Raw genomic sequence first — 22967 nt, 5'->3', positions numbered from 1 at the left:
AAAACTGAGTGTGTGTTGGTTTGTTGTTATAAACTCAGGATAGAATAAGGAAGTCTTCTTCATCCATTCTTTTTTTTTTTTTTTTTTTTATTAATTTATTCTTGTTACATCTCAATGTTTATCCCATCCCTTGTATCCTCCCATTCCTCCTCCCCCCCATTTTCCCATTATTCCCCTCCCCTATGACTGTTCCTGAGGGGGATCACCTCCCCCTATATATTCTCATAGGGTATCAAGTCTCTTCTTGGCTACCTGCTGTCCTTCCTCTGAGTGTGGGGAGAGAGGAACACTCCTTCATTGCTGGTGGGACTACAAACTAGTACAGCCACTTTGGAAATCTATCTGGTGCTATCTCAGAAAACTGGGAATAGGGTTTCCTCAAGACCCAGCTATTCCACTCCTTGGAATATACCCAGACGATGCTCCAGCACACAACAAGAAAATTTGCTCAACCATGTTCATAGCAGCCTTATTCATAATAGCCAGAACATGGAAACAGCCTAAGTGTCCCTCAGTAGAAGAGTGGATAAAGAAACTGTGGTACATATACACTATGGAATACTACTCAGCTATTAAAAACAAGGAATTCCCGAAATTTGTGGATAAATGGATTGAGCTAGAAATGATCATAATGAGTGAGTTAACCCAGAAGCAGAAAGAGTCAAATGGTATATACTCACTTATATCTTCATCCATTCTTTACGTAGTTCTTTCTTACGCAAGTGCTCATTGTACAATCATCTCTCCAAAGAGAATTTCCCTGTCAATTCACCCTGAAAATCATACGATATTGTTGTTTTACCTTGATTTAAAAACACCTAATCACTATTTTAAAAACAAAGTATGTGTGTGTGTATTTAGTTATACTTATTTATTTGTGGTCTTTAGCTCTTATATATCCTCATGTGTGAGTGGGCTCACATAAATACATATCTAAGTTCAATAAAAATAAGGTCCTATTCTTTCTCATTATTTTTGTTAACTTTAAGCATAGTAAATATTTGTTAATTAAATATATCTTAAGTAAAGGAAAAATTTACCAAAAAACTTACACACACACACACACACACACACACACACACACACACACACACACACCCTTACACATTCTTCTGAGGTTCCATAATCTAAGATGTAAAAAGGTTAGACAGTCATGGGGACAGAGCTGTAACACTAAGCACTAGCACTCAAGGGCAGAGGCAGAAGAATTTGGATAATAGGTATACCAGTTACTGTTTGTAAAAGGAATTTTTATTTTCCTATTTCACTTGTTGTCTCAGCAGCTTACTTGCTCCTTCCTAGTGCTGAAAGCTTCTAGCCTCCCAAAATCTAGCATAGGCCTAGAATGTTTTCAGCCTCTGAGTCTTACTGCTTCATAAGCTTCTCAGCCCCAGCCCCCAACAAGGTGAAAACTAATTAGCTCAAAGAGGCAGAGAAAGCACCCAGCTGGCCTTCCTACTCAGCTCACATTCCAGAAGGAAAAGGCAAACACTAAAAGCCAAAAGCCAAAAGCCCAAAGACTAACAGCTGGCTAGCTCAGCTGACAGGTCTGGAGGAAAAGCCTTGCTCTCTCACCCAACAGGCCAAGAGGAAAAAGCCAAAAGCCTAAAAGCCAAGTAGCTAAAGAGCCCCTACATCTCTACACTGTCTTAAATACCCTTCTCTCAAAGTCCCTCCTCTATTCTTTATCTGTGTCAGCTGGTTTCTTGCTCTGCCATTGACCTAGGATTAACTTTATTAAATCCTGTTTACAGAAAGCTCTTGGATTAAAAGTATGTGTTAGACCTGGCTGAGCCACATCTTAATCACCTGTTTACAATAAATAGAAAGTTCTTAGATTAAAGGTGTGAGTTAGCAATGGAATACTACTCAGCTATTAAAAACAAAGAAATCTTGAAATTTGCAGGCAAATGGATGGAACTTGAATTGATCATCCTGAGTGAGGTAACCTAGACCCAGAAAGACATGCATGGCATATACTCACTTATAAGTGGATATTAGCCCAACATAGATGTACTTGGAGAGACTCCACCCAGCAGAGAATTGGGACAGTTGCTGGGACTCACTGCTGGACTCTGGGTGGAGTTCTGAGAGTGTTCTGGAAGAATGGGGATATAGAAGGACACAGATGGTTCAGGAGCCCCATAAGAAGACCATCAAGGCTCACGGGTCTGGACTGAGTGGGACCTGCACAAACTGTTGCACCAACCAAGGACAATGCATGCAGTAAACCTAGACCCCTCTGTTCAGATACGGATAGCTCTTTCTCCATGGTTGTAGGTTGTAGGAGGAGTGGGGACTGCTTCAGACTTGAACTTTGGTGCCCTGATTCAATTATTTAGTGGGGAAGCCTGGTGGGCACACAGAGGAAGGAGAAGCAGGCTATCTGGATAAGACCTGATAGGCTGTGGTCTTATGGTGGGAGAGGAGGTCTCCTTGTGTCAGAGTTCTAGGGGAGGGGGAATGGCAGAAGATGGAGGGAGGGTGAAAATGGGAAGACACAATGAGGTGATAACAATTGGGATGTAATCGAACAAATTATAATAATTTCTTAAAAGCTGTATGTTAAGGCTAAACCATACCAAAAAAAGACAGATTTTTATAGTTCACAATCTTGGGTTTCACAGTGGTACCAAAATATCTTGTAACAACTATTACTGTGTTTCCAAGTAAAAACTTAGCAAGGCTGTTCTAAAAGCGAAGTCCAATAAACTATTGATTTAAACAAAGCTATGTATTTGATTAAAGCTACCAATGTGTGTGTACCCACTTTCCCTCTGACGCCTTTTCGAAGGTTGTGAACTACAGCAGATGTTATGGGTTTGAAAAGGTGAAGCCAGAACTGGCTCAAGCACAATGATTTCAACGTATAAGGTTTTCACACTGGCGTTGTACTGGTTCCCAGACAGTTGGACAATTCTTCTATGGGACTTGAAAATCTTTGCAAGATATTTCTAGTCCTGTTCATCTAGAAGATATGCCTTTATCAGCTGTTTGTTTTCCAAATATATGGCACAGTTTATGTATATCTTTAGAACAAACTCAAGTGACTGGTTGAATGTAACATCGAGTTTTGTCTGTGCGATATAATGTAAATCTAACATGATTTTTATACATGTATATATGTATATATATTTAATGTATTAAATTATGCGACTCATGGAGGTTATGGGTGCTTTCAAAATGATGTCCACATAAGAGACAACTTCTGGACGCTATACTGGATTTTTCCAGCTTAAGTCTCATTAGTCTCAATTCATTTAAGCAATTCCAATAAACCCAGAAAGTGAGTAGAGAGAGTGGCTGCTGTGTAAACATGAACGCTCATCATTTACTAATAGGGACGCTGTAGCTGCTAGTCCTTCATTTTTACCTCTTTATGATGCATGTGCCTGAATAATGAGTAGAAAATGCAAATAGCATTCCTTCAACATGAAACTTTTATATTGGTGTTGAGTTCAAGGTGGAAAAAAAGGAAGCAGGGAAAGGAAGTGTGAGAGTATTAGTCAGACTTATCACTTTGACTCAACACCTAACATGAGGAACTTCAAAGAGGGAATTATTTATTTTGGGCAGCAGATTCAGAAGTTTCATATCTCATTCCTTGGTTCTATGGCTTCCATACCTATGTTAAGTCTGAGTGACATTCATCTTACTATGAGCAGAAGTAAAGACTCAGTGGGAGAAAGTACTGATTTAAGCCACTGGCACAAAGACAAGACAGTGATAATAGTATTTCTTCCAGAGAGGCCCTATATTCTACTTTTTCAAGATCACCCCTAAATAGCATCACTGCTTGTAGATAGTGCCTACCATAGGGAGCTTGTGTGAGATATTTCACAGTCAAACAGTAATGTCCTAACCCTGGCCTTCAGTGACTAATGCTTTTCTTCTCATTCAAAGGTATTTGGTGAATCACAAAGTATTATGACTTTTTCAATGTTTCAAAATTCCAGGATCAGTGTATCCTCTGAGATTCATGATATCACTTTCTCTCATGCAGTAACAAGTAGCATTCCTAATTTATAACACATATAAATGCATTGTACACTTTCTCATTATAAGAAGATAGTGACAAAGGTTTGTGATAAAATGAGAACAAGATCTGGAAAGCCAAACAGTAAATTCAACCCCAAGGTCAAAAATTTGGGCCTCCTGATGCATGAAGTGAACTCTAACTGTAACACCTAAAGGGAAACTCATTTCCTCCTTCTGGGTGAGATCAGTGAGCCTGGGAGCCTCATTTAGCACAGGGGCCTAGCCCTCAGTGCTCTAAGCTGCCCCTGAGAAAGAAACCAGATCTTTGATCTGGAGGCCCCTGTTCCCCTCTGGAAGCCAGCAGTGCCTGGACCTGGAAGCCAGGCCACTGCCAGATGATGAATGATGGACAGACAGCCCATTCTTTGTAGTAGTAGCCCATGTGGCCTCTATGTTGGTTCAGCTCTGCTCACTTCCTCCAGCTTCTCTTAGATGCCATTCTGTGTTCTTGGCATCTGTAACTTGCTGGGGTCTTTGACTACATCTTCTTCACACTTAAAGCATCACATACCTCCCTCTCACAAGCTACCCATCATGGCCTGTGACAAGGCCATACATAGTAAGACCTCTCTCTGCTATTCTGACCTTTTTTTTTTTTTTTTAAATGGAAGCTTCCTTGAAACTGTGAATGAAATTTCCAGGAAAGAGGGTACATGTGACATTGAGTAATTTATAGGATGAATAATTTATTGGACCTTAGATGTGTGGAGTTGTTGGGGTGTTGTAGGTTCAAAGCCTAATTACAAATTATTTTGGCCTATCTTTTAAATAGTCATACCTTGGCCACCTGGTGATGTTGACTGGAATTCTTTTGAAATGTATTAACTTAGCTGCCTACTTAATTACAAAAACTCAGAAGTTACAGATGTCACCGGAGCATCTAAGGCTTATAGCTGAGGTTTCCTCACTTAACTGTACCCTACAATGCTGGGGCTTGACTTATGATATTTTTGATCTGTTACTAAAGTAATTCAAGAAATAGTTACCATGTTTTAAGATGAAATCTGGTTAACTAAATCTGTGATCTGGACAATGATTACTTATATTTGGTTCTAGAATAACCAGCAAACTGCTTCATATTTCCTGTGATGTAAAGTTCTTGGTTTAATTGTGTTAGTTAATTTGTTTGCTTGATTTATTGGTGGGTTGGTGGGTTGCTTGGCTGGTTGGTAGGTGGGTGTGTTAGCTAGTTAATTGTATTAGTAGTTATGGGATCCAATGTGGACTCTACAGAATTATTCACTTCATAGTAGAGAGTAACTTAAATGACAGGCAGCTATTAGCCAGACATTTGGTGTCCAAATATCCTTGATGTGTCCTCTTTTGTGTGATTTTTTTAGTTTTTTGTGGGTTTTAACTTGCCTTGATTTGGTCAATGATTCATTTATTTATTTGTTCTGAGCTTGTTTTAGAGTTCTTTGTGTTAAATACACTTTTGGCTTGCTTTTAAAGCATTTGGCTTAAGATATCCACTTTATTTGTTTCTTTTGAAAGCAATTTGCTTTATGAACATCCAGTTCATAAATTTTCTTGTATTCATTAATTTTTCTCTACAGACTACTTCACTATTTCTTTGACAATACTACTATTAAAAACAAAGACACCATGCAATTTGCAGGTAAATGAATGGAACTAAAAAAGATCATCCTGAGTCAGGTAACACAGTCACAGAAAAACACACATGATATGTACTTACTTATGAGCAGATATTATCCCATTAAAGTATGGGATAACTATGCTACAATCCACAGACCCAGAAGCTAAGTAACAAGAAGGGCCTAAGGAAGGACACTTAAAGCTCATTTAAAAGGGGGAATAAAATAGACATCTGCAGTAGATGGAGAGAGGGAGGAGTTGTGTGTGAAAGGAGGTAGTGAGGGTAATGGGGGTGGGGATCAGGAGTGGAAAGAGTGGGGTAGGGGAGAACCAGTAGAGAGATTGAAAAATTGGTGGGGGCATCTCTGGGACAGGGGAGGCTCCAATGAGTCTATGGGGGTGACCCTAGCTGACTGGGGATATGGAGCCTGAAGTTGCCACCACTTGTAACCAGGCAGGACTTCCAGTGGAGGGAGGGGGCACCAATCCATCCATAGAACCTTCCACTCATAACTTGTCTTGCCTATAAGAAGTGTGGCGATAAAGATGGAGTAGAGATTGAGGTAATGGCCAACCAGTGACTGGCCCAACTTGGCGCCTACCCCATGGGAAAGAGCCAGCCCTTGACACAAATAATGATACTCTGATATGCTTGTACACAAGAGCCTAGCATAACTGCCTTCTGAGAGTTGTCCTCTAGCAGCTGATGGAAACAGACGCGGAGACCCACAGCCAAATAATAGGCAGAGCTCTAGGAGTCTTGTGGAAGAGTGGGAGGAAGAATTGAGGGACCCAGATGGATCAAGGACACCATCAGAAAACCTACAGAGTAAACTAACCAGATACCATGGGGCCTCACAGAGACTGAACCACCAACCAAAGAGCATTCATGGGCTGGACCTAACCCCCCTACACATCCATAACAGATGTGCAGCTTGGTTATCATGTGGGTCCCATAACAATGGAAATAGGAACTATCTCTACATTTTCCTGAGTAGCTATGAAGAAGTCATTTTTCATCAGAGATATAGATTCTTCATGGCTGAAAATGAGGTAACAGTATCTGTTATCTGCATCTTTCATGAGACAGAAGCAAACACAGGACAAGAACAAGGCAACCAGAATGGCCTTGTCATGGCACGCCAGTCTAGAGTATGACTCCCATTCACACTTGTTGGTGCATATACTTTAAAAAAAAAAAAAACTTAATTCCATTCTCTAAAGCTCATGTGATCATCTACAAAATGCAGAATGATATGATAAATATAAGGTCCATAAAAGACTACAATCTATAGCATTAAATACACAGAGAAAAATTAGCCACTATTTCCAAAATTGAAATACAATGATTTCACAGTGCTAATCATTGAGTGGGGACTAGGATAATGTTTTACAGAAAGACACAAAGGAATTTTTTATTAGGATTAACGGTATTAGGAATGGCAGAGACATTCAAATGGAGTGTGATGGCTGGTTCAATGAATCTACCATACTCATCTCAGTCTAGAGTATGAGGTAATAATTATCTGCAATAGTCTTCATAGCTTATGATTTCTAATATCTTAGAGAAAATTGATATCAGGTGATTAATAGAAGCACAAAATATTAAGTGGTTAAGCTACAAGTGTTAGCTATAGAATACCATTCTCTCATGCCCTTCAATGTTTCTTTACAGAGAGGGTCAGAGTGAGAAATGGCTCAGGTGAGTGATGGGGTTATGGTAAAGCAAGGCTCTGAGACACAATGCCAGATAAAATACAAATGTGGTGTTCAAGATCTGCCAAGAAAAACAATGGCAGGAGGACCTTATCTCCTAGAAACTTCTGCTTGCTTAGCAATTGCCTTTTGAATGCCATGGTGAAAAGTTTCATACTCCAAAAGGGTTTCCATGTATTTTTGGAGCCTTGAAACCATATGAGGAATCATCTGAGTCACAGTATCTTCATTATTAGGAGACAATTCCTTTCTTTTATACTTTACTATAAACAACTTTTAAAAAGGAATGTGAGTCTCTATACATATGCAGTGTAGTGGATGATAGCATGAGCCATTTAATGCACTTGAGAGGACAGAGGAAAGAGTTCTGAGCACCAATTCTGTTGTGTACCTGGGCCAGTTATGGCAGGCATGGATACAGACTATATTTACCAGGCCTCGCTGGCTCGTCTTCCCCAGTACATCCTAGGATCCATTTCCTTCAGCATTCTCCATATGATTTTATTTATATGCTGATGGTGAAAATAAACCTGTGTGGAGTCCAAATTTCCTCCTCTACAGGGTTTTCCATTTTTTAACATAGAAAATAATAATAATAATAATAATAATAATAATAATAATAATAATAATAATAATCTCTAAATCTCTCTATGGAGACTTTGTTTTATATTTTAAATTTTGTAGTTTTGGACTATCTATGTTCAGTTTGTATGTTTGCTTGTTTATTAGAATCTATGTACTTTTGTAGACATTTTTGCCTACTTAGAAGTTTGGCTGAATTTGGGTTTCTCTCTTCTCTCTCTTCTCTCTCTCTCTCTCTCTCTCTGTCTTTCTCTGGTGTGTGTGTGTGTGTGTGTGTGTGTGTGTGTGTGTGTGTGTGTGTGTGTGCTTGGCTCCTGCATCCCATGTAGTGGTTGTCCATGTCCTCTTTTCTTTCATTCACAGGGAGAGGTGTTTCAGGCTTCTACCTTACTCTAGCCTAAAACTGGATCACTTTCACGCGGTTTGCCCAGGGCCCAAGTACCAACCTGAGTTGGGACATTGCTCATCAGGTCAAGCCAAGTTTCTGACTTAGGGTCTATATCCCCACCAGCTCAGTGTTTTACTGGGTCCTGGGGCTTTTTTTCAGTAGATGCCTGACCCGTCCCTTCTACTTGCTGCCATTAGCCTAGCATTCTGTCTTGCTCAGGACACAGATGCAGTAAGGTCCATTGGCAGACTGCTAGGAGAACACACAGCTAAACCCTAGCTAGTGCTTTGACCCTGTGGAACCATCCAATGCTTGGCAGAGCTGCTACTAATATTTGTGTAAAGTGGTGGTTTTAAAGCTCAGCTTATTCTTTCTCCCTTTTTTGGGCATTTTTTTTTTCTTAAAGAGACAGAGCTCTGAAGATGTTTTGTTTTGAGAAGGCTTTGTGGTTCCACCCAGAACTTACCTCAGGTTAGTTTTGATTCGATGCTTCACATATGGAATGTCATTTGTAGAATAATTATTAATATTTAATAATGATTTATATTATTAGTAAAATAGCAGTTACTTATCCACCAGCTATATACCCTAATAACCACAGAGAGACTAGGGCTTACTTAATTAGCCTAGAGCACAATGCTGAGCACTAATTACTCCATCTTAAACCCCCAGCTAGTATACCTTCCTCCCATTCAGATTGCCCACTTTATACTTGCTTTTAACCACATCCTATGTGCGGTTAATTTTCCTGATGTTTCCTGGTCCTCTCCACGTGTCCCTATCTCCTATTTCCTTTGTCTCCTCTGATTGTTGTGCCCAGAGTTCCCACCCTAGTCTCTGAATTGCACAACATTGGCTGGTGGCTTTTTATTGACAATACAGAGAACAAATGGAAGGTATGTTTATACAAACTTGAGACAGGAGATACTTAGAATAATTATCACAATACAATGTCCATATTGAAGCCAGACAGCAGGGTAGAGAATTCAACATTTGAATGAACAAGGGTAAACTGTATATAATCCACAAAAACATTATGCCAAAAGGGAGGAGAAAGGAGAAGGTGGTAGAGGTCCATCTCTGGAACATATTAAGAAGCTCCTACTCAAACTTCGTTCTTCACACTTCAGAGCCTTGTTGGAAAGAAGAGCCAAGTGAAAGATTACACTACAAATCACATCGCTTTCTCCCTTTGCCATGTTGCTTCATACTCTAATTCTGATTACTAAAGCCCTTGGATATGATTTTTCTATGTGATGACTTGTTCTAGAGATAAGCATCATCAGCTTATAGTTATTAGATCCAGAAACAATATGTTTCTTCTTACGTAACTCTAGTTCCCTGAATATCCACCGCCCTACCAATATCAGGCCTCTCTCAAGTTTCCTGTGAAGTTATGGTATAACTAAGGACTATGTGTGTTATCTACCTAGCAACCTTATATATATTGGTCTAAGAAGACCCAGCTTCATAGACATAGTCTATGTTTCCACTGTTTTTGTAAAACCTTCTTTCAAGAGTCAACTGCTTACCTTGCCTTCACCAAGAAGAAAAGTTTCCTTATCACAAGCACCTCACCTACCCACAGTGTAGACAAACAGAGAAGAGGTGATATAAGACTCTGGGAAAGGGAAACCCACAGGTGTGCTTGTGCAGCAGCAGGGGGGCCCTCCCCTTAGCACCTCCCCCTCCCTTCTTTGGGGTATAAAGGCAGGCTTCCTCCAGCCACTCACCATCTTCTGCCACAATGAGTGCACTCCTGTTCCTGGCCCTTGTGGGAGCTGCTGGTGAGTGCCATGCCTCAACCCAGGTCCTGCTCTTCCTTCTTATCAGAGCCGTGAAGCCCACTACCAATGCAGCTTTTTTTTTTTTTTTACAGTGTCCTGTCTCTTCCTACAGCAGCAGCTCTGCTTCTAATATTTCATGCTTCTTTGTAAGCCTAGTGATTATTACCCCTGCCATTGTTATTAATTGTGTGATCAGAGAGTCTAGAAAAGGAAGGCATGTGGAGGTTCCATGAAATTAACCAACAGGACTCTGGATCAGGTCCAACACCTTGGAGATAGCTCAGCAATGACTGTTTTTACAGAGGAGTGTTCTTAAGTTGAAAGCTAAAATCCTCATTATATTGGAGATTAATACTTTAAAATACTGATCTTATATCTCTGGAACAATGGCTTTGTCTTAGGAAGGACATTTCTGTAAAGTACATAGCAAATTGACTTAAAGACACGGAAAACATGCAATAAAAGTTAAATATCAATCATCTTGGACAATAACATTACATCCCTCTGTCCTATGTAAGGTCTACTCTCCATTTGTCCTTAATACACAGTCTTGAGCTGGAAAAGATTTGGGTACATAAAGCTCTACATCCGCAAAGATATTTTCCAACATAGGTGCAGCCAGATTAAACCCCTCAAACTCGGTTAGTCACGGGGTGACAATGAATGATAAACATGAGGTCAAAGTAGGTAGTGGGTCAGATAACCATCTCTGCACCCTATTCCTACATGCTGGGAATATTACTTGCCTTATTCCTCATAACACATCAGAATGCAGTAACCTACAGAGTGTTTTCAATTGGCCTGCAGTACTCTGTATTTTTGACAAACATGTCTATGCCTACTGGGGATACAGTATTACTTTCTTGACTTCATATGATACTTATAAAGGACTTGCGATTAGCTGAGAGCTGGCTGATGACTGAGGGCTCCGCCCTGCAGAACCTTGATGAATTGTCTTCTCAATGGTCTTCTTGTCTTTTTTGAAGTTGCTTTCCCTGTTGATGATGATGACAAGATTGTTGGTGGATACACCTGCCAGAAGAATTCCGTCCCCTACCAGGTGTCCCTGAACTCTGGCTACCACTTCTGTGGAGGTTCCCTCATCAATGACCAGTGGGTGGTGTCTGCAGCTCACTGCTACAAGTCGTAAGTGATGGGCCCTGACTGTACAGAACACACACTTGACACTTCTAAGGGCCAAGTATAAGGTCAGGCAGGAACTGAGGGTGTAAGGTGAATGGGTAGAGAGTGAGGGAAGAGAGATCACTGACTGCAGCTCATTTCATGAGTTTGGAGAGAATAAGGATAGAGGATAGGAAGCTTCTCACACCCTTGACCCACCCCAAGTCCACCAGTGGTGCAGATAATGACAGCAAGGAGAGTTGAATTTAAGGTAGAAAGAACCAAACATGACGTCACAAAAAGACTTCTGCAAATAGTAACATTGGATCCTATAACAGGGTGACAAACTCAGTTTTCAGTGAGTGTGGACAACCTATAACCTTTTAAAATTTAAAATTTCAATATATAGAGATAATTGAAAGTCGCTATCTATGTCAGAGGGTGTCACAACTGAGTGTGCCTCAGAATAAGCCAGATGACAAATCAGAAAGTCTAGGAAAGAAACAAAAAAATTAAGTTCACAACAAATTGCCAAGTACCGCAGTGGCAGGGAATGAACTATTCTTATCTCAACCTGGACTAGGCCTATCAGGATAATAGTGTCTAAGGGTAAAACGCTGTATGGCTATACATTGTAAAGACACAGGAAGGGTGGAGACCCAAAGAGCTAGTTTGTATAGAAAGGAGGGAGAGAAGGTTGATGAGCATCACCAATTTCAGTCCTTCCTCTCAATCATAATACCTGTCTTTGAAACAGAAAGGAATTTGGCCCCACAATGTTACTTGCACAGCACCCCTCCCCTACTTCTGTGATATAAACCAGGCCCTTCCCCATTCCTGACATATTCAGCAAAAGTCATTTAATAACTCTGAGCTATTTGGGGTCGTGGAGAAGAATTTTGTAACCAGCAACTCTTTCCAACAGCCGCATCCAAGTAAGACTGGGGGAGCATAACATCAAGGTCCTTGAGGGTGAGGAGCAGTTTGTCAATGCTGAGAAGGCCATCAGGCACCCCAACTACAGTGCATGGACCCTGGACAATGATATCATGCTGATCAAGCTTGCTTCCCCTGTGACCCTCAATGCCCAAGTAGCCGCTGTACCTTTGCCCACTTCCTGTGCAGCTGCTGGCACTCAGTGCCTCATCTCTGGCTGGGGCAACACCTTGAGCTCAGGCGGTGAGTGAGACACTTCTACCTTCTTTACAAATTTCCATGACCAAAAATTTTCTACACTTAAACCATTTTCTTCTAAGATGCAAATACACTGTGAGTACCCAGTACACACAAGGTTCTGCAGTGGGTACAAGAGATATTTTCACATAAAATGATCTGGTTCCCAGAATGTAAACAGGAGAAATGCAGAATGAGCTGTTATTACTTTCAGGAAGGATGACATTAATGATGGTTCTGGGATCTAAACTTCTCACTGAGCCTTAATATCTTTAAGAATGCTGCAGAGAACCAAACTCTTATATTTATAGTTGTCAGCCTAGCCTTTAACGGCTGAACCATCTCTCAAGGATAATACAGGCCGTAAACTTCAAACCCCTACCCAGATCTAGCCAATGGACAGAACATTCTCCACAGTTGAGTGGAGAGTGGGGTCTGAATTTCACACGTACTCTGGTGCCTCATATTTGACCACGTCCCCTGGAGGGGGAGGCCTGGTGGCACTCAGAGGAAGGATAGCAGGCTACCAAGAAGAGACTTGATACCCTATGAGCATATACAGGGGGAGGAGGTCCCCTTCAGTCACAGTCATAGGGAAGGGGAGTAAGGGGAAAATGGGAGGGAGGGAAGAATGGGAGGATACAAGGGAGGGGATAACCATTGAGATGTAATATGAATAAATTAATAAAATTTTTTTTAAAAGGTAAAAAAAAAAAAAAGAATGCTACAGAGATCAGAGTGCTTATACTGGAATCTTGATCCCTAACTTCATCTGAATCACATTTCCTTCTTTTTATTCCTCAAAGTGAACAACCCAGACCTGCTCCAGTGCCTGGATGCCCCAATTCTGTCTCAGGCTGAGTGTGAAGCCTCCTACCCTGGAGAGATCACCAAGAACATGATCTGTGTTGGCTTCCTGGAGGGAGGCAAAGATTCCTGCCAGGTAATTGGCTCCCTTCTCATGTAAATGCATGTTTTCCTAGGAGTGAGAGTGGAATGTCCTAGTGTCTCTGGCAAGGAAGTTTCCTGTAGGTCTTTCCAGGAAATGTGAGGAGGTCTCTTCTGGGTGTCATTTCCACCTGTTAGCAAGAGTAAAGAATGGGAACACCAATGGGGCAAAGGCTGGCTAGAATGTCATCTTCACGTCACAGTAAATGTGGTCCTTTTATTTTAACATGTTTCATATTTAACCACTCTGTTTCTTCATCCCAGGGTGACTCTGGTGGCCCTGTGGTCTGCAATGGACAGCTCCAGGGCATTGTCTCCTGGGGTTATGGCTGTGCTCAGAAGGACAACCCTGGTGTGTACACCAAGGTCTGCAACTACGTGAGCTGGATCCAGGACACCATTGCTGCCAACTGAGCATCATTAATTCCTCTGGAGTCGCTATGCCAATAAAGTGAATGTTTCCTCACTTTCTGTGTCTGAGTTCTTTTTCCTTTGTCTGTGAGAAATACATTCCCATTTGAGGTCCTCTTGTTTCATCAGCAGTTGAAAAAAAAAAGAAAACCTTTAAAAATGTGGTATAGTGCTAAACAGATAACTCTCCACAGAAGAATGTCAAATGCCTGGGAAGCATTTAAAGAATGCTTGATGTCCCTAGTCATCATGAAAATGCAAATTAAAACAACTTTGAGATTTCATGCTATACTCATCAACATGACTCAGATGAAACACTAAATTGACAGCACATGCTGGCGAGGATGTGGAGCCAGGGAAACACTCCCCCGTTGCTGCTGGGAGTGCAAACTTGTACAACCACTCTCAAAATCAATCTGAAGGTTCTCTCAATTTGATCACTGTACCTTAGGGGAGACGTCCCATCCAAACAGAAAGGAAGGGGATGGAGGCTATCCAGATGAGACCTGATAGGCTGTGGTCAGATGGTGGAGAAGGAGGACCCCACCTGTCAGAGATCACGGGGAAGGGAAGAGAATGGAAAAAGGAGAGAGGATGGGAACAGGAATATAAAATCCAAATGCAATGTGAATAAATTATAGTAATAATAAAAATTTATAAAAAGAAATTTTGATATATTTATACAATGGAATATTATTCAGTTATTGAAAATGAAGACATCGTGCAATTTGCACACAAATGGATGAAACTAGAAAAGATCATCCAGAGTGAGGTAACCCAGACCCATAAAGACATGCATAGTATGTGACCACTTATAAGTGGATATTAGCCATATAATACAGGATAAACATACTATAATCCATAGCCCCAAAGAAGGTAAGGAAGGCTGAAGGAAGGATGATTGAATCTCATTCAGAACACGAAATAAATAGACATCTAAAGTAGTTGGAAAAGGAGGGGGCAAGGAGGGGTAACAGGTGTGGGGATCAGGTCTGGGGAGGGAAGGAGGGGGATCGAGGGGGTGAAATGGAGGGAAAGAACAGAAATTAGTGGGGGGCATCTCTGGGACATGGGAGGCTCTGGGAGTTTATGGGAGTGACCCTATCTGAGCCTCTTAGCAGGGAGGGTTCCAGAGTCTGAAGTCACTACCTCCTGTAGCCAGATAGAACTTCCAGTAGAGGAGGGGTGCATCAACCAACCCATAAAAACCAACCTTCAAGTCAATCTTGTCTTTAAGAAGTGTAGGGATTAAGATGGAGCAGTGATTGAGGGAACAGCAAATCAGTGAGTGGCCCAACTTGAGACCCACCACATGGAGAGAGCCAACTCCTTTCACTATTAGTTACACTCTGCTCTGCTTGTAGAAAGTAGCCTTGTAGAACTGTCTTCTGAGTGAGGGGCATCATGCAATAGCTGATGGAAACATATGCAGAGACCCACAGCAAAACAATAGGCCTAGCTCAGGGTGTTTTGTGGGAAAATAGGAAGAAAGATAGAGGGAGCAGGAGTGGTGATGAACACCACATGAAGACCTCTAATAGAGTTTAACCTTGGCCCATGAGGGCTCCAGAGACTGAACCACCAACCAAGGAGGATGCATGGACTGGACCTAGGCCCCCTACACATATGTAGCAGATGTGCAGCTTGGTCAACATATGGGTCCATAACAGCAGGAGTAGAGGTTTTCTCTGACTCTCTTGCCTGTCCCTGGATTTCTTTCCCCTAACCAGGATGCCTTGTCAGGCTTCAGTGGGAAAGGATATGCTTATTCCTACTGAAACTTGAGGTGCCAGGGTATGTTGGTACAACTTGCGGGCCTCCTGTTCTCTGAGAAGAAGTAAAAGGCAGAATGGGGTTAGGGGGGCATGAGGGTGGGGCAGAGAGGAGAGGAGAGTAGGTGCAGGGAGCAGGATGTAAAGTGATTAGAAAAAAAGAAACTCTTGAAGGTAGAGCTTATTTATCCTGTTTCTAGATGAGGGAGAAGAAAACCAGAGGTTAAGATCCTGAGGACACAATCCAACAGTGAGGATTTGACTCCATTCTATTTTTTTCCTTGCCACACACATATATGCATTTAATTAAAAATAAAGTAAGTACATTAAAAGACAACACTCCCTTAAAAAGAAAAACAGCTCACAGAGGAAGGATGCCTTTGGGCTCAGAGGTTACAGTGCACACAGCAGCTGGGACTGAAGTGCAGCTCCCTGCGCTTGAGCCTACAGTAGCCCATGGAGTTCACCTAATCTCTTAGGGGCCTCACCTCACATAAAGTTAAATCTTTGGCTTCAACACAGAAAAAGTTTCAGGATGAACAAATATGAAGCATAGTTGTGGCAGAGACAATATCTCAGTGGTAAATTATTTGCTGCACAAGTGTAGGGTCCTGAGTTCAGGTCCCCGACACCCTCCTAGAAACCAGGTACAGCAGCACGTCTTTAGCCTTAGAGGTGGGAAGGTGTGGCCTGAGGGATCCCTAACCTTGCTGGTCATCCAATTAGATAAATTGGTGAACTTTAGGTTCAGCAGGAGGCACTGCTTTTAAAAATAAAGAGAAGAAAAAGAAAAAAGAAAAAAAAAGGTGATCTTGGCTTGGTGACACACGCCTTTAAGCAGAGAACTCGGGTGGCAGAGGCAGGTGGATCGCTGTGAGTTTGAATCCAGCCTGGTCTACAAAGAGAGTTCAGGACAGCCACGGCTACACAGGAACCCTGTCTTGAAAAACAAAGCAAAACAAAACAAAAATCTGGAGAACATAGAATAGTATGCTCAAGATTGCCCTCCTGGTTCTCACAGATGTACACACACACACACACACACACACGCGCGCGCGCGCGCGCGCGCGCGCGGAGGGAGAGACACACACAGCAGAGGGGGGAGATGGAGAGAGAGAGACAGGGGCGGAGGTGGTGGCAGTACTCAAGGAAGCACACCTAAAAGGATTGGCAATGCAGGTCTCAAATAGGTGTCTTTGTTTTGTTTTGTTTCTTGGGTTTTCTTTTTTTCTTTTTTTTTTCTTAATTTATTTTTTTTATTAATTTATTCTTGTTACATCTCAATGTTTATTCCATCCCTTGTATCCTCCCATTCCTCCCCCCCATTTTCCCATTATTCCCCTCCCCTATGACTGTTCCTGAGGGGGATTACGTCCCCCTGTATATTCTCATAGGGTATCAAGTCTCTTCTTGGCTACTTGCTGTCCTTCCTCTGAGTGCCACCAGGTCTCCCCCTCCAGGGGACAGGGTCAAATGTGAGGCACCAGAGTACGTGAGAAAGTCGTATCACACTCTCCACTCAACTGTGGAGAAGATAAATGGATTGAGCTAGAAATGATCATAATGAGTGAGTTAACCCAGAAGCAGAAAGAATCAAATGGTATATACTCACTTATATCTGCATACTAGCCCAAGGGGCATGTTCCACGAAAGCCTTCACTTACCAGGAAACTGGGACAGAGGGGAAGGCATCCTATTGGGACTCTAAATGAGAGACGCATGGGAGAATAGCAAAATAAAAGGATACAGATGGTCCTAGAAATCTACAAGTAGAACAATGTGATAGGCAGATTTGGGCCCAGGGGTCCTGCTCAAACTAAGGCACCAACCAAGGAAAATACAGGAGGTAAACTTTAAACCCCTTCCCAGATCTAGCCAATGGTCAGAATATTCTCCACAGTTTCTTGGGTTTTCAAGATAGGGTTTCTCTGTGTAGCACTGGCTATCCTGGACTCCCTCTGCAAACCAGGCTGGCCTTGAACTCAAGATGCTCCTCCTGTCTCTGCCTCTTGAGTGGGGGATTAAACACCTGTGTTACCATGCCCAGCTCAGTTAAGTATTTTCTACTGCAATCTGACAAGACAGCTCAGCAGGTAAAAGTGCTTGCCGTTGGCCCAACAACCTGAGTGCCATCTCCAGAACCCACATGGTGGAAGGAGAGAGATGACTTCTGAAAGTTGTTGACCTCCACAAGGCTGTAGGAGAAGTTAAGATGTTTTTATTGAAAAATTTTACTGAAACAGGGAAAAGTGTGTCCTTGATGATGTAGGCTTAACTGAAGAGTTACAGTGCCAGAAGCTCACACCTGGAAGAACTTCCACTGAGTCATTGGCTATCTGTTCTTGTCTTGTGAACTGGAAATATAAATGCCATCTGCCATGGTGGTGCACACCTTTAATCCCAGCACTCAAGAGGCAGAGGCAGGGGTATCACTGTGAGTTTGAGGCCAGCCTGGTCTACAAAGCAAGTCCATGCTCACAAACAAAAATATAACAGTTTTTTGTTGTTAAAGCTGCTCAAGTTCTTCTTCATTCTAATTTTGTTTTTCTCTTTTTATTAGTTAATTAATTTACTTTATATCCAAATCACAGCTACTCCCCTTCTCTCCTCACAGTTTCTCCCTCTCACCTTGCCTCTCCCCATAACACCATTTTTTTTTCTCCTCAGAGAAGAAGAGGCCTCCCATAAATAACCACCCACCTTGGGAAATCACGTTGCAGTAGGACTAGCTGCATCTTCTCTTATTGGACCCAGACAAGGTGGTCCAGTTAGGGGAAAGGGGTCTAGAGGCATACAACAGAGTAAGAGACAGACCCAGCTCCAATTCTTAAGGTCCTACATGAAGACCAAGCTATATATCTGTTACATATGTGTAGGGGTCTGAGGTCACAGGGGTCACATGCATGCTCTTTGTTTTGTAGTTTAGTCTCTGGGAATTCTTATAGGCCCAGGCTCATCGTTTCTGTGAGTTTTCTTGTAATGTCTTTGACCCCTCTGGCTCCATCAATCCTTCCTCTGCCTCTTCCGTAAGATTCCCAAGCTCTGCATAATGGATGTGTGTCTCTGCATCTGTTTCCATTAGCTTCTGGATGAAGCCTTTCAGAGGACAGTTATGCTATGCTCTTGTCTGCAAGTATAACAACAACAAAAATAATGTCAAGGATGGGCTTTCCCTCATTGTATCAAGTCGGGATAGTCATTGAATGGACATTATTTATGCCCGCACATCTTGTGGCAGGAGAAATTGTGTTGAAGTTTTGTGTGTAGGCTTGTGTCCCTATCCCTCCATTTGAAGTCTTGTCTGGCTACAGAAAGTGCCTATTTCAGGTTTGATATCATATGTTGCTAGGAATATTAGCTAGGGTCACCCTTATAGGTTCCTGGAATTTTCCTTTTGTTAGATCTCTTTCTAGTTCATCTCAGAGATGCCCCCACACCAATCTCAGTTTTCTCTCCCAGGTTGCTTTCTCTAAGTCCTCCCCACATTTGATTCTTCCTGTTTCTATCCCTTCCTTCTGTCCCAGCCAGTTCCCTCCCTCCATCCACCATGAACATTGATTCCTTTTTAAAAATATTTTTATGTATACATTTATGTTATTACACATATATAAAATAAACTACCTACAGCAAGAAGAACCATGGAACAATCAGGAATTATATTAATGTTACATTCATATTGTTTTAGCTATTTGCACTTGGCAACCTTGAAGAAAACATATTTCCTACTTGGTGAGTCTAAAATTCTGAATGTAAACCAATATCTATCATATCTCATCAATATCAACTTTTAACATCTATCTGGACCTAAAAAACATCTTAACCCCTAAACAACTAAGCTTAATTGTGAAACTAAACTATTTGGTCTTGAACCCCATCAGAGACTTGAAAAGGAATAAAATTAATTACCTGAGTAAACAGGATGTGCAGGTTAGTAGCTTTCAAGGTGAAAAAAAATGACAGTTTGCCCAACATCTATTCTATTTTCCCTTCTCACTGAGATTTAAGCATCCTCTGTAGATATCTATAGATACTTGTTAGGCCCATTTGATTCATCATTTTTGTTAGTTTCATTATTTTTCTGTTTAGTTTATATCTTGCTGACATGTCATCTGTTTTGTCATCTCTGCATGCTGTTTCTCATTTATTTGATTCTGGGCTTATTACTATATAAAAATATACTATTATTATTACCATCATAGTACCATGTCTGTCAGGTTTTTCAAGCTATTCACATACTTTCATGTTTCACAATTATGTTAGTATGAGGTATACAGAAAGATTTAATTTGGATACGTTCCTTTCTACCAGAGAAACTATTTTAAACCGTCATGCTGTTCCAAGGCCATGGGAAGATATGGAAATTATTGGAGCATGTGGGACTGAGTGCAGGTGGCAGCTAAATGCTCTGCTGACAATCAAACAAATTGTCCTGATGTGAAAAACTACATATGCATTTTCCTTCTGGCACTGGTCTTCTGGAAAGAATATGAACATGGAAGTTTAAGTTTCCTCATATTGCACTATTTCTTGCTACACAAGTATGGGTGGGACCATCCATATGAAGAAGGGGTTTCTTTACTGGAGCATGAGATCCATATTGCTCCTGGCATGTTTCTATGAAATGGCATTCCTCTGGCATGTCTGTACAAGGAAAGGTGGAAGTTTCTAGATCCTACATGGTTGCGTTTTTAAAAACATTTCTTTTTATTATTTTATTATAATTTATTGACGTTATGTCCTGATTGTAATCCCTTGCTCTTATCTTCTTGTTCTCACCCTCCCTCCCTCTTCTGTCCTATTCCTCTCCCCTAGATCTCTGACAAGTGAGGTACTTCTCCCCCACCTGACCACAGCCTATCAGATCTCATCTGGATAGCCTACATGTCCTTCCTCTGTGTTCCCACAGGGCTTCTTCACCAAAGAGAAGTGATGAAATCTCTGGCACTAGAGTTCATGTCAGAGGCAGTCCCTTGCTCTCCCCACAACCCTTCCCCACATGGAGAATGAGCTGTCCATTGGCTACATCTGAACAGGGATTCTAGGTTCTCGGCTTATAATGTCCTTTGTGGGTGCATCAGTTTGTGCAGGGCCCCCTGGATCCAGATCTGCCAGCCTTGATAATCTCCTTGTGGAACTCCTGACACCCCCACTCCCAACTTTCCACGCCCCCAACTCTTCCATACAACTTGCAGCACTGTTCAGGTCCTCCATTGGGGAGAGTCCCTCAAAGGACATCTATGTTGGCTTAATATCCACGAATAAGTGAGTATATACTATGTGTGTCTTTCTGGGTCTGAGTTATCTCATTCAGAATGATCTTTTCTAGTTCCATGCATTGGCCTGCAAATTTCAACATCTCCTTGTTTTTGATAGCTGAATAATATTCCATTGTGCAAATGTAACACAGTTTCTTTATCCTTTGGTTGAGAGTCATCTAGGTTGTTTCCATACTCTGACTATTATGAATAAAGCTGCTATGAATATAGTTAAGCAAGTGTCCTTCTTGTACAGTGGAGCATCTTTTGGGTGTATGCCCATGAGTGGTATGGCTTTATTTTGAGGTAGCAGTATTCCCAATTTTCTGAGAAAGCATCAGATTGATTTTCAAAGCAGCTGTACAAGTTTGCACTCCCACCAGCAATCGAGGAGTATTCGCCTTTCTCCACATCCTGACCAGCATGTCATGTCCCTTCAGTTGATCTTAGCCATTCTGACAGATGTAAGATGAAATCTCAGAGTTGTTTAGATTTGCCTTTCCCTGATGACTAAGGGTGTTTAGCATTTCTTTAAGTGTTTGTTTTGTTTTGTTTTGTTTTTGTTTTTGCCATTTGATGGTCCTCTATTGAGAATTATCTGTTTAGCTCTGTGCCCCATTTTTAATTGGATTATTTGGTTTGTTTTTTACTTTCTTGAGTTCTTTACATAGTCTGGATATTATTAGCCCTTTGTCAGATGTAATGTTGGTGAAGATTTTTGTTTTGTTTTGTTCCATTAGCAGCGTCCTTCACATTATAGAAGCACTTTTGACTTTCATGAGGAATCATTTTTTAATTTTTGACCTTAGAGTCTGAGCTATTGGTGTTCATTTCCGGAAGTTGTCTCCTGTACCAGTGAGTTCAAGATTCTTCCCCATTTTGTTCACATAGTTGTTTTTATATTGAAAATACTCTCCAGCTCTAAAAATCAAAGTTTATAACCCTAAATGCCTAGATAATAATGGAGAGAGGTATCACATTAGTAACTCATCTATTCACCTTAATGCTATAAAACAAAAAGAAAGAATAATATTCCAAAGAATTATATATACTAAATAGTCAAATTCAGGGATAGAATCCAGAAAATAAAAAAATAAAAATAAAAATACAGAGGATCAGTGAAACAAAATCTTGGTTCTTTGAGAAAACCAGTAAGATTGTCAAACCCTTAGCCAAACTATTTAAAATGTGGTTCTCTAATACCCAAATTAACAACATTAGAAATGGGGGCATAACAACAGAAAACAACTAAATTCAGAGAATCATAAGAACTAACTTTAAAACTCAATACTCCATCAAATTAGAAAATCTAAAAGATATTGATTATTTTCTTTGTATATGTAACCTACCAAAGTTAAATAAAGATCACATAAATAATTTAAAGAGACTAATAAACCCCAGTGAAATAGAAGTTATATGTAAAATTTCCCAGACAAATAAATTCCAGGGCAAGATGATTTTAGTGTAGACTTTCAAAGAATAGTTAAGATCAATACTTCTCAAATTATACACAAAATAGAAACAAAAAGAATATGGCCCAGTTTGTTCTTTGAGGTCACAATTACCCTGATACCCAAACTACATACCAACCCAAAATGAAAAGGGATTGCAGACCAGATTTACTTATGAACATAGATAAAATTCATGCAAAATGAATCAAGAATACATCAAAGAGATCATCCACCAGGATCAAGTATGCTTCATCCTATAGATGTAGCAAGGGTAAGATAGGAAAATCATTAAATATAATCTACCATATAAAGAAAATGAAATACAAAAATTATATGTTCATCTTCTTAGATGCAGAAAAGTCCTCTGACAAAATAGAAAACCTGTTCATAATAAAAGTTCTTAAAAGACCAGTGGTACACCAAAACAACACTGAAATTCCATCTTACACCAGTCAGAATGGCTATGATAAAAAACTCAAGTGACAGCACATGTTGGAGAGGATGTGGAGAAATGGCAACACTACAACATTGCTGGTGGGAGTGCAAACTTGTGCAATCACTTTAGAAATCAATCTTGTGCTCTCTCAGAAAATTGGAAATAGTTCTATATATATGCACCCATCTGTACCACTCCTGAGCATATACCCAAAAGATGTCTCAATTTACCAAAAGGACACTTACTCAACTATATTCATTGTAGCCTTATTTGTAATAGCCAGAAACTGGAT

The 22967-nt window shown here is 40.9% G+C and overlaps 1 protein-coding gene and 1 gene segment (V, D, J or C); both read left to right on the top strand.

Annotated features, from left to right (window-relative positions):
- LOC127194822 (T-cell receptor beta-1 chain C region-like) overlaps nucleotides 1-22967 on the top strand; it is a 231238-nt gene that overhangs the window by 13735 nt on the left and 194536 nt on the right.
- LOC127194345 (anionic trypsin-2-like) lies at nucleotides 12161-13764 on the top strand. Its single transcript, XM_051151658.1, has 3 exons — nucleotides 12161-12408; nucleotides 13209-13345; nucleotides 13615-13764. The coding sequence occupies exons 1-3, from the start codon at nucleotides 12279-12281 to the stop codon at nucleotides 13762-13764; spliced, it is 417 nt and encodes a 138-aa protein (XP_051007615.1). The 5' UTR covers nucleotides 12161-12278.

This window comes from Acomys russatus, chromosome 10 (genome assembly GCF_903995435.1).
Source record: "Acomys russatus chromosome 10, mAcoRus1.1, whole genome shotgun sequence".
Lineage (NCBI taxonomy): Eukaryota > Metazoa > Chordata > Mammalia > Rodentia > Muridae > Acomys > Acomys russatus.
Note: the sequence above shows the minus strand (reverse complement) of the source record. Positions and strands in the feature narration are given on the sequence as shown.